This window comes from Morus notabilis, unplaced genomic scaffold (assembly GCF_000414095.1).
Source record: "Morus notabilis unplaced genomic scaffold, ASM41409v2 Scaffold139, whole genome shotgun sequence".
In the NCBI taxonomy this organism is placed as follows: domain Eukaryota; kingdom Viridiplantae; phylum Streptophyta; class Magnoliopsida; order Rosales; family Moraceae; genus Morus; species Morus notabilis.
The window spans coordinates 339956-353776 of NW_010361068.1; the positions used below are offsets into that span (position 1 = coordinate 339956).

The 13821-nt window shown below is 37.2% G+C and overlaps 2 protein-coding genes across 2 annotated transcripts; one reads left to right on the forward strand and one right to left on the reverse strand.

The window, feature by feature from the left end:
* The first annotated feature begins 186 nt into the window (after nucleotides 1-186).
* Nucleotides 187-6937, forward strand: LOC21408062 (thylakoid lumenal 15 kDa protein 1, chloroplastic). The gene is made up of 7 exons (XM_010098310.2): nucleotides 187-516; nucleotides 626-721; nucleotides 819-891; nucleotides 1036-1097; nucleotides 6135-6216; nucleotides 6485-6545; nucleotides 6639-6937. Exons 1-7 carry the CDS (start codon nucleotides 301-303, stop codon nucleotides 6688-6690), a joined length of 642 nt encoding a protein of 213 aa, XP_010096612.2. The 5' UTR covers nucleotides 187-300; the 3' UTR covers nucleotides 6691-6937.
* A 44-nt stretch (nucleotides 6938-6981) lies between these two features.
* LOC21408064 lies at nucleotides 6982-13366 on the reverse strand. Its single transcript, XM_024165776.1, has 3 exons — nucleotides 12503-13366; nucleotides 7950-8495; nucleotides 6982-7611 (listed from the first exon to the last, which is right to left on the reverse strand). Exons 1-3 carry the CDS (start codon nucleotides 13313-13315, stop codon nucleotides 7501-7503), a joined length of 1470 nt encoding a protein of 489 aa, XP_024021544.1. The 5' UTR covers nucleotides 13316-13366; the 3' UTR covers nucleotides 6982-7500.
* Nucleotides 13367-13821: the final 455 nt, after the last annotated feature.

Below are 13821 nucleotides of genomic sequence, written 5' to 3' on the forward strand. Positions count from 1 at the left end.
ATCAGGTTATAAAAAGTTTAATCCAACTTTTAAATAAAAGTTCCTAAAAATTGTTAAAGAGGACATGTCCTAATCCTACGGGAAATTCCCCTTTGTTTATTATATATGAACGCACTTTTTTTTTTTCCTCATATTCTAAATTTTCATTCCACTTATAGGTGTAAGCAAGTAGACACAAAGATTCCTTTCTTTATCCATTTCCAGATTACGCCCGTTAATCGTTATCCAGGACGTCAGGGAGCCAAAACAAAAACACCCACTGCAAAAACCAAAACAGAGAAAAAGCTTGCAATTTGGCAAATGGCTCTTCACAACGTTTCCTTATTCTCTTCCAATCTCACAACAAAACCCCGTCTCTCTTCTCCCATCTCTCTCCCGTCCTTGTCGACGAAGAATCGTCTCGAAGCTTCTCAGAGTAGTCTGCTTTCGTCTCTGCGCGAATCGGCATCGAAGGCCAGCTTGCTCGCGCTGCTCTCCGCTTCTCTTTTGGTCGCCGATCCCGCGCTCGCCTTTAAGGTAAAATTTTTCCTACATGACTCCTTGTTTGGTTGCTGAGAAACGGAAGGAAAATAAAACAAGAAAGAAAGAAAGAAGAAATGTTTGATTGATTTTGGCAATGTGGAAGGGTGGAGGTCCGTACGGGCAAGAGGTGACTAGGGGACAGGATCTCACCGGGAAGGACTTTAGTGGAAAGACATTGATCAAGCAAGACTTCAAAACGGTTCGAACCAATTAAATTTTTCTTCTTTTGCCCCCAAATTTCTTAGAATTTTTTTTTCAAGAGTTGATATTGATTCTTGTGTTACTTTCTGGTACAGTCGATTTTGCGGCAAGCCAAGTTCAAAGGCGCCAAATTACTTGGCGCTAGCTTCTTTGATGCTGATCTTACAGGTAATTTAAATTATTTGCTCTTTTTTATGCATTCTTTTGTTTTTTTAATGTTTTTTCATTAGCAAAACATATTACTAACTTAAGATGTTATGTGATTGAAACAATCAAAACATATCCAAGTGATTTTTGCCACTAATTTTATAGGGGCTGATCTTTCGGATGCTGATCTAAGAGGTGCAGACTTTTCTTTGGCCAATGTAACAAAGGTGAGTTTGAAGAATACGTTTTGAACGTTACGACGTTTGTTTTAAGAGTTCATCTATGATTCTGAATTATAGTTTTTGGTTCTCTATAGTATTTTTTTCTCACGAAAAATTTAAATTTTAAAAATCAGAATCATGAATTATAGTTCTGAATTCATGAACCAAACATTTAATTTCCATGATAAGCTTCTGCAAAGTTCGAAACCTTCCTCGTTGTTTGTGCATGCAAAGTTCATGCAAAGTTCATTTCCTCTTATCGCAAAGTTCATTGCCCTGACTTTATATGATCAAGTCTTGCCAATGCTCAGCAAGTCCAGACACTTCTGGAACTTGCTTGCAGTGACAACCTTAGTAGCCATATCTGATGGATTTTCTTCTGTGTTGATCTTTTCAAGCTCTATTGACCCTTCTTCAACCTTTTTCCTTATGAAGTGGTGCCGTACATCAATGTGCTTTGTCTTTTCATGATACACTGGATTCTTGCAGAGGTGAATTGTTGATTGACTGTCTGAATGAATCACAGCAACTCCTTTCAATACCTTCAGCTCCTTTAACAGACCCTGAAGCCATATAGCTTCTTTAAAACCTTCAGCTCCAGCTAGGTATTCTGCTTCGGTGCTTGATAAAGCAACTACGAATTGTAGTTGTGACTTCCAGCTAATGCAGTTTCCTCCTAGTGTCATTACATAAGCTGAAGTAGACCTCCTTCTGTCTAGATCACCTGCAAAATCAGAATCTACAAAGCCTTCCAAGTTCAAAGGGTTAGAACTTTGTTTATAAATCAAACCATAATTCAATGTACTATTGACATACTTCAAAACTTATTTTAGTGCTGTCCAATGTTCTTATCCAGAATTAGACATGTATTTGCACAAAACACTTACTGCATAAGCTAAATCAGGTCTTGTGCAAATCATGGCGTACATTAATGACCCTGCAACACTAGAATAGGGAATCTTGGCCATTTTAAGCTTTTCTTCTTCTGTTTCTGGATACTGTTTTGCAGAAAGTTTAAAATGACCAGCCAAGGGTACTTTAACAGGTTTAGATTGATGCATAGAGAATTTTTGAACAACTTTTCTTAAATACTCTTCCTGAGACAGATACAAAAGTTTCTGATTTCGGTCTCTTTTGATATCAATTCCTAAAATTCTCTTTGCATAACCTAAATCCTTCATATCAAATTCAGCACTTAGCATTTTCTTGGCCTCATCAATTTTTGCTAAGTTCTTACTGGCAATCAACATATCATCTACATAAAGTAGAAGATATACTATATTGTCAGTATTTTCTCCTTAAAATATAAGGAGTCATATTGACTTCTAATAAAGCCTGCTTTAATCATGTGTTGATTAAATCGCTTATACCATTGTCTAGGGAATTGTTTCAGCCCATATAGCGATTTTCTCAATAAACAGACTTTATGTTCACTACCTTTTACCTCAAAATCCGGTGGTTGATTCATGTAGATTGTCTCCATGAGGTCGCCATGTAGAAAAGCAGTTTTTACATCCATCTGCTCTAGATGCATGTCTCTGTAAGTGACCACTGAGAGGATTGTTCTTATGGTCTTATATTTTACAACTGAAGAGAAGACTTCAGTGTAATCAATCCTCTCAACTTGAGTGAAGCCTTTTGCAACCAACTTTGCCTTGTACCTCCTGGGTTCTTGAGATGTGGCTCCTTCCTTAATTTTAAAAATCCATTTGCAATCCATTGCCTTTTGTTTCTTTGGCTTGTCCACTAGAACCTATGTATTATTTTTCATCAAAGAGAACATCTCCCCCTTCATGGCCGCCAACCATTTGTTGGCATGTTTGTTGTTGACTGCTTCCTCATATGATTTGGGTTATGTTGATTCTATTTTTCCAGCCATATTCAGCGTATAAGCAATCAAGTTGCCACCATCATATCTCTTTGGTGGTCTTATTGTTCTCCTCTCTTTATCTCTAGTCAGCATGTATTCTGACACACTTTCTGGAGGTTATTGTGTGTGTTCAGAAAAGCTTTCATCTGTGGCAGCTTGCGGCTCTCCAGTGGTTTGATGGGGTTCTTCAGGTTCAACTTCATCATCTTGTTGTCTGGTTTCCCTAATTTGTTCCACCTCAACTTTGAGGTCTTGTCTTGAAGTTGTACCTGCATCAAGTGAGAAAGAGCCACCAGTATCCTGTTCTCTTTTTCAAATACGGCATGTCATATTCATTAAAAATTACATCTCGACTATTAATTATTTTAAAATGGGACCCTTCTTGAACACATAGTCTATAACCCTTAACACCCTCAAGATAGCCTAAAAATATGCATTTTATTGATCTGGGATCTAGTTTCCCTTATCTTTGATGTGCATAAACAACACATCCAAAGACCGTAAGGTTACTTAGGTTTGGTGGTTTTCCAATCCAACATTCTTCAGGGGTTTTAAGGTCAATAGGTTTACAAGGGCTCCTATTAATTATGTAGCACGTTGTAGTTACAGCTTCCCCCCAGAATTTCTTACTTAGACCCGATCCAAAGTGCATACACCTAACACGTTCCATTAGTGTTTCTTTCGGCTACCCCGTTTTGTTGTGGAGTCTTTTTGACTGTTCTATGTCTAAGGATACCATTTTCTTTACAGAACTCGGTAAAGATATCATGACAAAATTCCATGCCATTATCTGTCCTAAGGGCCTTTAGTTTCTTACCAGTTTGGTTTTCTACCAAAGTTTTCCAATGCTTAAACTTAGTAAAACATTCATCTTTGGTTTTTAATAGAAAACCCCACACCTTCCTAGAATGATCATCAACAATAGAAAGAAAGTACCTGGCATTACCGTGTGTTTGTGTTGATTCTGGCCCCCAGAGGTCAGCATGAACATAGTCCAATGGAGACTTTGCCCTGAATGTTGATGCAACAAACTTAAGTCGGTGTTGCTTTCCTATGACACACTGCTCGCAGAAGTCAAGCTGATCTACCTTGCATTTGCCCAAAAGTCCTTGTTTACTGAGTTCTTTTAGCCCCCTTTCACTAACATGCCTAAGGCGTTTATGCCATAGGTCAGCCTCTGAGTTCTCTTTAATTACTGCACTGGTTGAACTTGTTACTGCATGCCCTTCTAGTACATATAGCCTCTGATGTTTTCTACCTTTAAGTACTACTAGAGATCCTCTTAAAACCTTTAAAATTCCACCTTCTGCCTTGTAAGCATATCTAGAATCATCTAGTGCCCCAAGAGAAATAAGGTTCCTTCTAAGCTCCGGGATATGTCTGACATTTTTGAGCACATGTTGTGTTCCATTTGACAGTTTCACAACAACCGAACCAACTCCAACCACCGAACAAGAATGGTTGTTTCCCATCAAGACCCTGCCCCCATCATAGCCTTCATACTTAGTAAACCACTCTTTCTTGGGACACATATGGTATGTACGCCCAGAGTCCAGTATCCATTCGTTCTCATTTTGGCTTAGCCCAACAGCCAACATTTCTGAGCTTTCATACCCTGTTTCTTGGCTTGCAACCGCGTCATCACCTTCACCTGCCTTCTTTTCAGCCAATTTTCTTTTCCATTCTTTACAGAACCTCTTGATGTGGCCCGGCTTATTACATTGATAACATTTCCTTTGACCATTTTTTGATTTTGATCTTGAGCTCTGTCTATTATCAGGCTTGTTCTGATCTCTCCTTTGCAGTCTGCCTCTGGAAAAAGCCCTTCATCTCCATGGTTGTCTTTCTTGGAGGACATTTCAAACTTAAGTTCTAATTCTCTAGACCTTAAAGCTGACAGAACATCCTCTAAAGTAAGACTCTCCCTTCCATACTTAATGGCATTTTTAACATCTTTAAACGTTTCTGGAAGAGAGATTAATAATAAAATCGCCTGGTTTTCTTCCTCTATCTTTTCTCCAATATTGGCCAAATCAATAACTATTTTATTAAAATCATCTAAGTTCTTCTCAAGAGACTTTAAAGTATCCATCCTAAAACTGAATAAGCTTTCTTTAAGATAGATTTTGTTGGTTAGTGATTTGGTCATGAACAGTTGCTCAAGTTTTAACCATACCTTTGCAGCAGTATTTTCTTCATTTACTTGCCTGAGAACAATGTCGACCAGATAGAGGATGATAGTTGAGAATGTGATTTCTTACATCTCCTCCTTTTCTGCATCAGTGCCAGAAAAATCCTTCATATCCCTGAGGGCTTTAGCGACCTTCTGTTGGACCAAGATTGCTCTCATTTTCTTTCTCCATAAACCAAAATCACCCGAGCCGTCAAACTTTTCCAGTTCAAACTTCATCGAGACCATCCTTGAATCTTCGATGACTTCTTCAGAATCTTGAATCTTGATCTTCGAGCCCCCACCTTTGATTTACGCCTCAAACCAAAGCTCCGATACCACTATTAGGAAGATCCTAACACAGGCTCAATGATTTACACAAGAATGCGTTAAAGAAAGAACACAGAGAATTTACCGAGGTTCGGATTCAACAAATCCTACGTCCCCGTTGGGCTCACTTGCGAGAAACCCTTTCCACTAGTTAAGAATTGATTACACCCTCAATCCTCGCCACTCTCAGAGATTACAAAGAAGAAACAACCCAGAACTGGAAACTGTACAGCAGAGACTCCACCACAACCGTGGCTCTCAGGAAAAAATACCCAGTGAGTAAATCACTCTCCTTACCCAGATTTTTCCCAGTACACAAACGTACCCAGATCTCTCAATATTCCACAGTTTCTCTCACTTGTTTCTCTCTCTAGAACTCTCTCTCTGAAAACCCTAAAGGATGAACTTCTGTCTCGATGATCTAATCCAAAGAAGAGAACAGCTGTACATATTCTAGAATTCTCTCCACCGACTATTGCTGCTTCCATGTGTCACAAGATGAGAGGTCCTTCTAAATACTACAATGCGTTTTGGTAAGTTACTGAACGACCAAACGACAGACGACATATATAATCAATTCTTCATGTCATTTTTCCAAGAATTACTCCTCACGACAAATTTCCGCATATGCGAGTATAATAGCCTTATTTGCATATGCATCTTTTTTATGCAGGCAAATTTAAGCAACGCCAACTTGGAAGGCGCACTTGCTACAGGCAATACATCTTTCAAGGGGTCCGACATAACAGGAGCTGGTATGTATTATAACACTTTCATATCATGATTCTTAGTTGCTTCAAGCCTTGACATTTCCGAGCAAGACTAAATAGCCAACGTGGGCCCCGTTGGTGTGCCCCATCACGACGTGAGTGATGGGAGTCACGCCCCATGATTTTTCAACATTGCCTAGCATTTTTCCCAGGCAACCAATCACAACATGTTTCTTGATATCATCTCTAGCAAATCTTGACATGTATTGGTCAGTCATTTTTTCGCTGATATGGTTATTTTGTCTGTGGTCAGACTTCACTGATGTGCCATTGAGGGATGATCAGCGGGAATATCTTTGTAAAGTTGCGGATGGGTGAGATAATTTTCGCTTTACAATTGTTCCCTGCAATAATACATATGCTCTTATTTATGATGAATCCACTTTTTTTTTTTTTTTTTGCACCAGCATAAATCCAACAACAGGTAACGCGACACGTGAGACATTGTTATGCAATTAGTTTTTCATTGGTCGGAGTATTTGTTCAAATTACAATAAAGAGTACGCGGTGATACGCCTGTAACAGGCTGCAGTTTACATAAGATGAGGTTGGTCCTTAATCTGCTATAGCCATTGTTGATATGTACTTAAAAGTATCCGTGAAATCAGAACATGAAATTCTCTTTTGTATTAGACATATCCTGTAAATCAGAAACATTGTGTTACGTGTTGTATATTAATACAAGGGACATCTAACAATTCGACAATATGCATAGGTGGTTGGGTTAGTCTTAGTTAGATACTCTCTCTCTCCAGGCTATCAGTAATTGAAGTGGGTCTCATATTTTCCTTTTAGATTTCAAATAGAAACAGAGCATGTCTAGTGAAAACAGCAGTAAACTAAACAAACCATAAAACTATAGACAAAAAATGATAAATAGAATTGCTCTGTATAGAAGAGATGGTATTACACAAAGTACTCTGATCTGACCATTCAACCTAAAACTTTTGAAGATGGTTTTGAAGATGGTTCTGCGTGATTTCAAACATATTAAAGACGACATGAAAGTTGCCCTTTCTTTTCCTCCTTTCCGTTCTCCTTTTCCTCAATTACATCTCGTATGGGGAAGCAACCTCAATCGCATATAAATGCTTTTGCACCTTTTGATGTTATAAAGTAATGGTTGACACTACTTCTTGGAGACTTTTTAGAGATGAATATACATTATTCTTCATACGAAATGGGAGCACTATATTTGAAGGCCATCTTTGTGAATTTCAAGAAGAGAAATATTTACCGAAATTAGCAAATAGAAGGAAAATATCGCCTTCAACTCACAGTTATAGATTCCCATGGTCTGCATTTTCTGATTCTGATCCTCATGGTGCCGTTCTTTACACTCCCATGATCCATAATCTCACAGCACTGCCTAACAGGAGCCTGTTCATCATCACAACCAAATCAGAAATTATTTTTATCATGTAATACAATGTGCATTTGATCTGTTATGAAATATTCTAACATATATAATATATTGTTATGACCATTGTCACCAAGAATTGTTCTTTATTACTAAGGGCCTGTTTGGTTTACGCGTTTAAACCCATGATTCTAATTCTGCTTTAGTATTTTTTTTAAAAAAAAATTTGAATTAAAAACGATCTCGCCAATGGGTTTTCTCACAAAATTTTAATTTAGAATCAAAATCACTTATTTGAAGCTATGAACTAAATGGGCCCTAAATGTTAAGCATTCTGCATGAGTAGGAGAAAACTCACCTTCTTCCAATAATCATAATCCATCTTCATTGAGGAGACCACAACTCTCCGCACTTCCATTGCTTGTTTATACTCTTCTGTGATGCATTTCATCCCCTCCTTGTTCAGAAACATCTCATAACTAGTCAAGCTTCCACTCTCGCCAACCTCCTCAACCCGGTCCATAAAATAAACAAGCGGCTGCTGGCACGGATCAGGGTTCACCGGCCGGGTATTAAACGTGAAAGGCCCATTGCTCCAGCTCCGCCATGTCTTGAACGTCTGGAGCGGAGTCTGCAGATCCTTGGCTGCCACGATGGAGGGGTAAATCTGCAGGGTGTAGCCCCATGCTATAGAAATCGACCATTTCCACTTCTTGTCGTGGCAAAAACATTGCTGTAGAATACGTCTGGGGTCAACCCGATACGCCCTCATTAGGGTCTTCACCGAGTCTATTTGGTTCATCTCCGGGAACATTGGATTTAAGTAGTCAAGATGGTGGAGGGACACTAGTGGAGCCAAAGGATGAGCTGCTAGAATACCATATGGATCTCCCCTGATATCTAACTGGAATAAATTACAACAGGCCAAACGAATCAATCATCTACGCCTTTAAATTTCAATTTAGTTATTCAGTAAATCAGCCAAACTACACATGTTCATATACTGCCCAGAAATTATGTGGACACTTGACGCTATAAACACTGTGTGTGTCATTTAAAAATCGCAGTAATACATATGATGCAAAAATTTATCATGAACATACACAAAAGTCGAAATTCTATAACTCTGTAATACTAAAATGACAATTTTTTCTATGTTTTTAACCTTTAACGAGTGATAATTTTGTGTTTGAACTTAAGTATGAAAAGTGTAGTTTGGACTTGCAATCGGAACTCGCGTTTAGTTATACAGTTAAAAAGTAAGTTTGAACAGGGAAGAAAGTTTAAATTGCATTTGTATGTACATGCGGAAACAGGAAAGCTTTCGGCCTAATGAGCAAACGTTATCAGCTTGTACTTCATAACGAGTGCATAGCAAACCTATTTGGTTCTAGCAGCAAAGGTGACCCTCGAAAGAAAGAATTCGTGGTTTCAGTAGAAAAAGACGAACAGCACACTTTAATTTGTAGGACCCTCTCGTCCTAAAAGTAGACCCCACGGGAGGGGTTGAAAAAAGTTACCTACGTGAGTACGTGTTACATTCGTTCTCATTGGAATTTATTATTGGAAAAGCATGGTTGTTCTAGCAAAAGAAAATTTTTAAAAAACAATTTCTAGTAGAACTGGGAGAAAAAATATCCTTAATTCTCTACATTTTAATTATTAAATATATATCAAAAACCGTTTATTTTTTATATTTTTTTAATCTAATATAATTTTAACCATATTTAACAATTAGAAACAAATAAAAAGATGTCTTACTATAAATCGGCCTATCAAAGAAAATGTGTTGAGTAAGGTACAATTATTTATTTCTTTTTTGAGAATAGGGTTGGAAAATGTGTGTGTGCGCGTGTGTTTAGACAACATGGTAGGACATATAAATAATGTGCTTATGAGTAAGGTACAATTATTTATGACGTTCAATTTTATAAATAGAACTTGTGTAGTGTGTTTATGAGGAAGGTAGAATTATTTATGACTTTTAATTCTATAGATAGAATTTTGTGTCACAATTATTTATGTGTTTGTGGGTATTTTTGTTAGGGAAAAAATACTTTCCTGATGGGAAATAGGTTTTTTTTTAGATCATAGGAATGGTTGCATCAAATTAAAGAAGATATGATAATTCAATGCAATTTGTTGAAATTCAAAAGAAAACATGACACTATTATAATGAAACATGATGAAACTCAAAAAGTTTATAAAATGTATTCAGAGAAAAAAAGAGTTTATAAATGTGTTGTATTGATATAATCGTTTTAATACCCTACCATATAATTTTTTATAGATAAAATACAATCAAACTGTTACTAAATTTTATTATTTTGTTTTGTAAATCTAATTAGCGATGGCAATGCGGCGGGTTAAAGGTGGGTATGTTTTCCCCACCCCCTTATCCTATTCTCTTTTTAGCTCCCGTACACACTTTTATACTTACCTAATTTAAAATTCGATGAGTTATTATTACCCTACTCACTTACCCAATAAGGGTTAACAAAATTCTTATAAAACTATTAAATTCAAAGCAAAATTATTTTTACTTGTAAAATTTAGCAACAAAGTCACTAATGTCTTAAAAAATAAACCGAAAATAAAATTCAAACTCCAACGATCTAAAAATTAAATTTGTAAAACAAACTAAAAGATTAAAATACATAAACACCAATATCTTATATTTTGTAATAAAAATACATATAATCGAATCAGGGTTCGGGACCGAAAGAAACCCCCACCAAACCAACAACTTGGGAGTTAGCTAAACCCCACCCCGTACCTGCCGGTTCCTATGCAATATCCCCTATAGCCACTCTATTAGAGATAAATATTCACAGATAAGAATGTTATCCCTATTCTAATATGGTACTAATAGGGTGTAACAATAGAGGAATATATCAGGTCCGTTTATATTAACTTAAAAAAAGCTGCGTTTGACTTATTTAGTCTAAAAGCCGCTTTTGAACTTATTTGTATAGCCAACCTTAAAGTACTTTTGATTTTTTTAAACACTTTTGGAACAAATCATCTCTTTGTCTTTAGTACTTACCCAAATAAGTTCAAAAGCACATTTTCAGGCACTATCCAAACACTAATATTGCGTTTGGTACGAGGGTTCTAGAACTAGAATTATTATTTTGGTTCAAACATTTGTTTGTTTGTAAAAAATAAAAAATAATTTTTAAAAAATCAGTGTTTAATTTAGATAGTTCTGATTTAATATTTGAACCATAATGTAATATTTTAAACCAGAACCATCTCAAAAAATAAAACTACATCCTCCATTGATTTTAAATTGTTCAAATCCATAGTTCTCATTCCGGTTCTAAAACCATGATTTGAACTCCAAATTCAAATCATGAATCATGATTCTTATTTTAAAATTAAAATCACCTTAATTTAAACTCTCATACTAAATACAACTTAATTAAAAGACTCAACTTATATTTTTTTTCTTTTACTATTTAAAAACACAAACATAAATTATCTCAAACAAGCTCATCATTCCGGTACGTATGAAAATAATTTCTCAAAAAGAATTTTGGGGATGAACAGGTACAAAGGAACAAAACCAACCACATTACCATAGAACTATTACACGACTCCCAAACTCCATGAAATGTCGCCACGTCCCAATAGACCACGGGCGAACTTTAACATATTGCTCCTCCTTTTTCACTTTTTCCTTTCTTTAATTCCATGTTTACAAATGGTCCAATAACACGTTTTCTTTGGTTGTCTTTTTCTCCCCTCATAATATCTTTAACGAGTCCGAGGAGATTGCCAAGTGCCCATTTACCATTTTGGCACCTTAAAGAGGCAATTTATTAATAGTTCTTCTCCATTACAATCCTAGTATCTTTTTTCTTTGTTCATTTTTTTTTAGAATTATAGTTTAGTAAAATCCGGTCTCCTATAATTGAAAAAGACCATTTTAAGTTCCAACGATAAAAATTCACCATCTCTCCATTCCTGATCTAGAATTCAATTCGAATTCAAATATCCATATTTAAAATGTCTCTTCCTTTCAGAGCTATCAAGATTAATCTGGTGTGGTCTCACTTTACGAATTCAAAATTTCAATTCAAATTAAAATGTGATATTTTTTAAAAATTTTCAACTATAACAAAAAAAAATAAATATGATATATTTTAAAAATTTTTAATTATAAAAATTTAAAAATAAAAATTTAAATCAGTAAAATAAACGAGACCTACACCTATAATCTAACAACTATTCAAGTAAAATTACAACCCACCACATGGAACCAAAAAATTAAAGATAAAAATCTCTTGGGTCCCACAATTAAAGTAGCGTTTGGTTCATGAATTCAAACCATATGATTAGAATTATTTTTGATTTACGTGTATTTTTTATGAGAAAAAATATTATAACGAATCATGAACCATGATTCGAATCAGGGAACGAATCTAAGTACCAAACGGATTCTAAGAGGATATTTGGTAGATGGATTCATTTTCTGATTTGAATTATGATTCATGGTTCGTTACAGTATTTTCTCTCACAAAAAATTCACGTAAATCGAAAATAATTCAAATCACATAATTTGAATCCCCAAACTAAACGTCAAATAAGAGTCATTTCCACTTTCTCACTGGCTAAGCCAATATTCATTTGCCAATTGCCGCCCATCAAAACTCCCTCTTCCCACAGTCGCCAACCAAATATTCCCCGTCGGTAACACTCGGAAAAACACCAGCGGAACTATAAAAACCTACCATAACACGTGGCGAAAGCCAAATCCACAACAGACCATCCATCAATGACGGGCGGGTGACCGGCCTAAACTTTTTTGACCACTTTACCTCATCCACGCAACGCAGAATAACAAAAATAAATAAAAAAGAAACAAGAATATCCAAACCTATGAAGAGGCGCCACGTAAAAACGTACCTGGTGGAACCCACGATGGAGAGTGAGAGGCACGCCTATCTCACTGAGGCATGCCCAGATTTTCTGATCAGAGCCGTAGAATGTGTAGTACCGATCAAGACAGCCGTCCAATAGGTTGACCAGCCGAGCCGCGAGAGGGTAGCTGATGGCGAAACCCCCGCCGCCAAACGCCATGTCGTACGTGTGCATCACGTCTTGCTCTACGCTCTCGGAGTTCCCGCCAATATAGTACATCCCAGTGTGATCATAACTCGCCAACACCGAAATCAGATTATCCGCGAAGAACACCGTATCATCGTCCCCCATCACGAACCACCTTACGTTGTGGGACCCGAGTTTGAAGCTCTCCGACACGATACGGGCGATCCGAACCGCCGATTGCGAGCTGGAGAACCTGAACCGGGTCCAGTCCGAGGAAACCCGGTAAGGGAGCGGACCGGTGCCCTTTTTGTCCGGTTCGCCGTCGAGCCAAGCGTAGCCGCGGGTGGAGCCTGGGTCCCACCACTGCTGGCTGTAGCGGCTGCGGTCCCGCCACGTGTTAAGGGAGGCTCCGATTCCGAAGAGGACGTGTGAGATGTTAGTGGGCGCTCCGGTGTCGTTTTGATCGGGCGAGAGTGGGGCGGTTCGGGGCCGGTTCGGGAGGGCGAATCGGAGAGGCGATTTGGAGACGAAAGCCGAGTAGAGAGCGAGCGAGATCGACGCGAGGAAGAAAACCAGAAGGCCTACGCGCATTAAGAGGACGAAGAATTCGCTTGGCTTCTCGGGAACCGCGAAAAAATTGGACGCTTTGAGTACGTCGTGACTCGGCTTCATCTTCTTCTTCTTCTTCTCTCTTTTATGTCATCAAAAGTTCTTCTTTCTCTCTGTTTCTGATAATTTTTTTTTTTAAAGAAAGAAAAACAGAAGAATTTATAAATAGCGAAACTGCCCTAGGATAAAAAAAAAAAAACAAAGAAAGGTTTTGGGTCTGCCCAAAATGTAGGACGTCAAGCTCTGAGTTTCTCTTTCCTTTACAGGGTTGTCTTTTTCAATTGGGTTATGAGAAAGAGAAAGCTTCCTTTTTTTTTTTTTTTTTTTTTTTTTTTGCCCTTTCGCCGCTTCGTATCTCTCAAGCTTTTTTCTTTTTCTATTTTTTTTTTTTCTCTAAGGCTGAAACGAAAGAGCTAGAGAGATGAAATCTGTACAATGATATGATAACTGTACGAAATATGGTAAGAAAGAGCTCTTCTTTTATATTTATATGTATATATATATACCTTTCAAGTCTCAACCAAAAGAACGGAATTTATGAGAGAATTTATATATATATATATATATAT

Bases quoted from the DNA above. Each gene is read 5' to 3' on its own strand.
- LOC21408062 (XM_010098310.2), top strand. From the start codon at position 301: ATGGCTCTTCACAACGTTTCCTTATTCTCTTCCAATCTCACAACAAAA. The intron at 722-818 runs GTTCGAACCAAT...TTTCTGGTACAG, and splicing joins TCAAGCAAGACTTCAAAACG to TCGATTTTGCGGCAAGCCAA. The intron at 6,217-6,484 runs GTATGTATTATA...GTCTGTGGTCAG, and splicing joins GTCCGACATAACAGGAGCTG to ACTTCACTGATGTGCCATTG.
- LOC21408064 (XM_024165776.1), bottom strand. From the start codon at position 13,315: ATGAAGCCGAGTCACGACGTACTCAAAGCGTCCAATTTTTTCGCGGTT. The intron at 8,496-12,502 runs GTACGTTTTTAC...AATTTATTCCAG, and splicing joins TCCATCGTGGGTTCCACCAG to TTAGATATCAGGGGAGATCC. The intron at 7,612-7,949 runs GTGAGTTTTCTC...GATGATGAACAG, and splicing joins ATTATGATTATTGGAAGAAG to GCTCCTGTTAGGCAGTGCTG.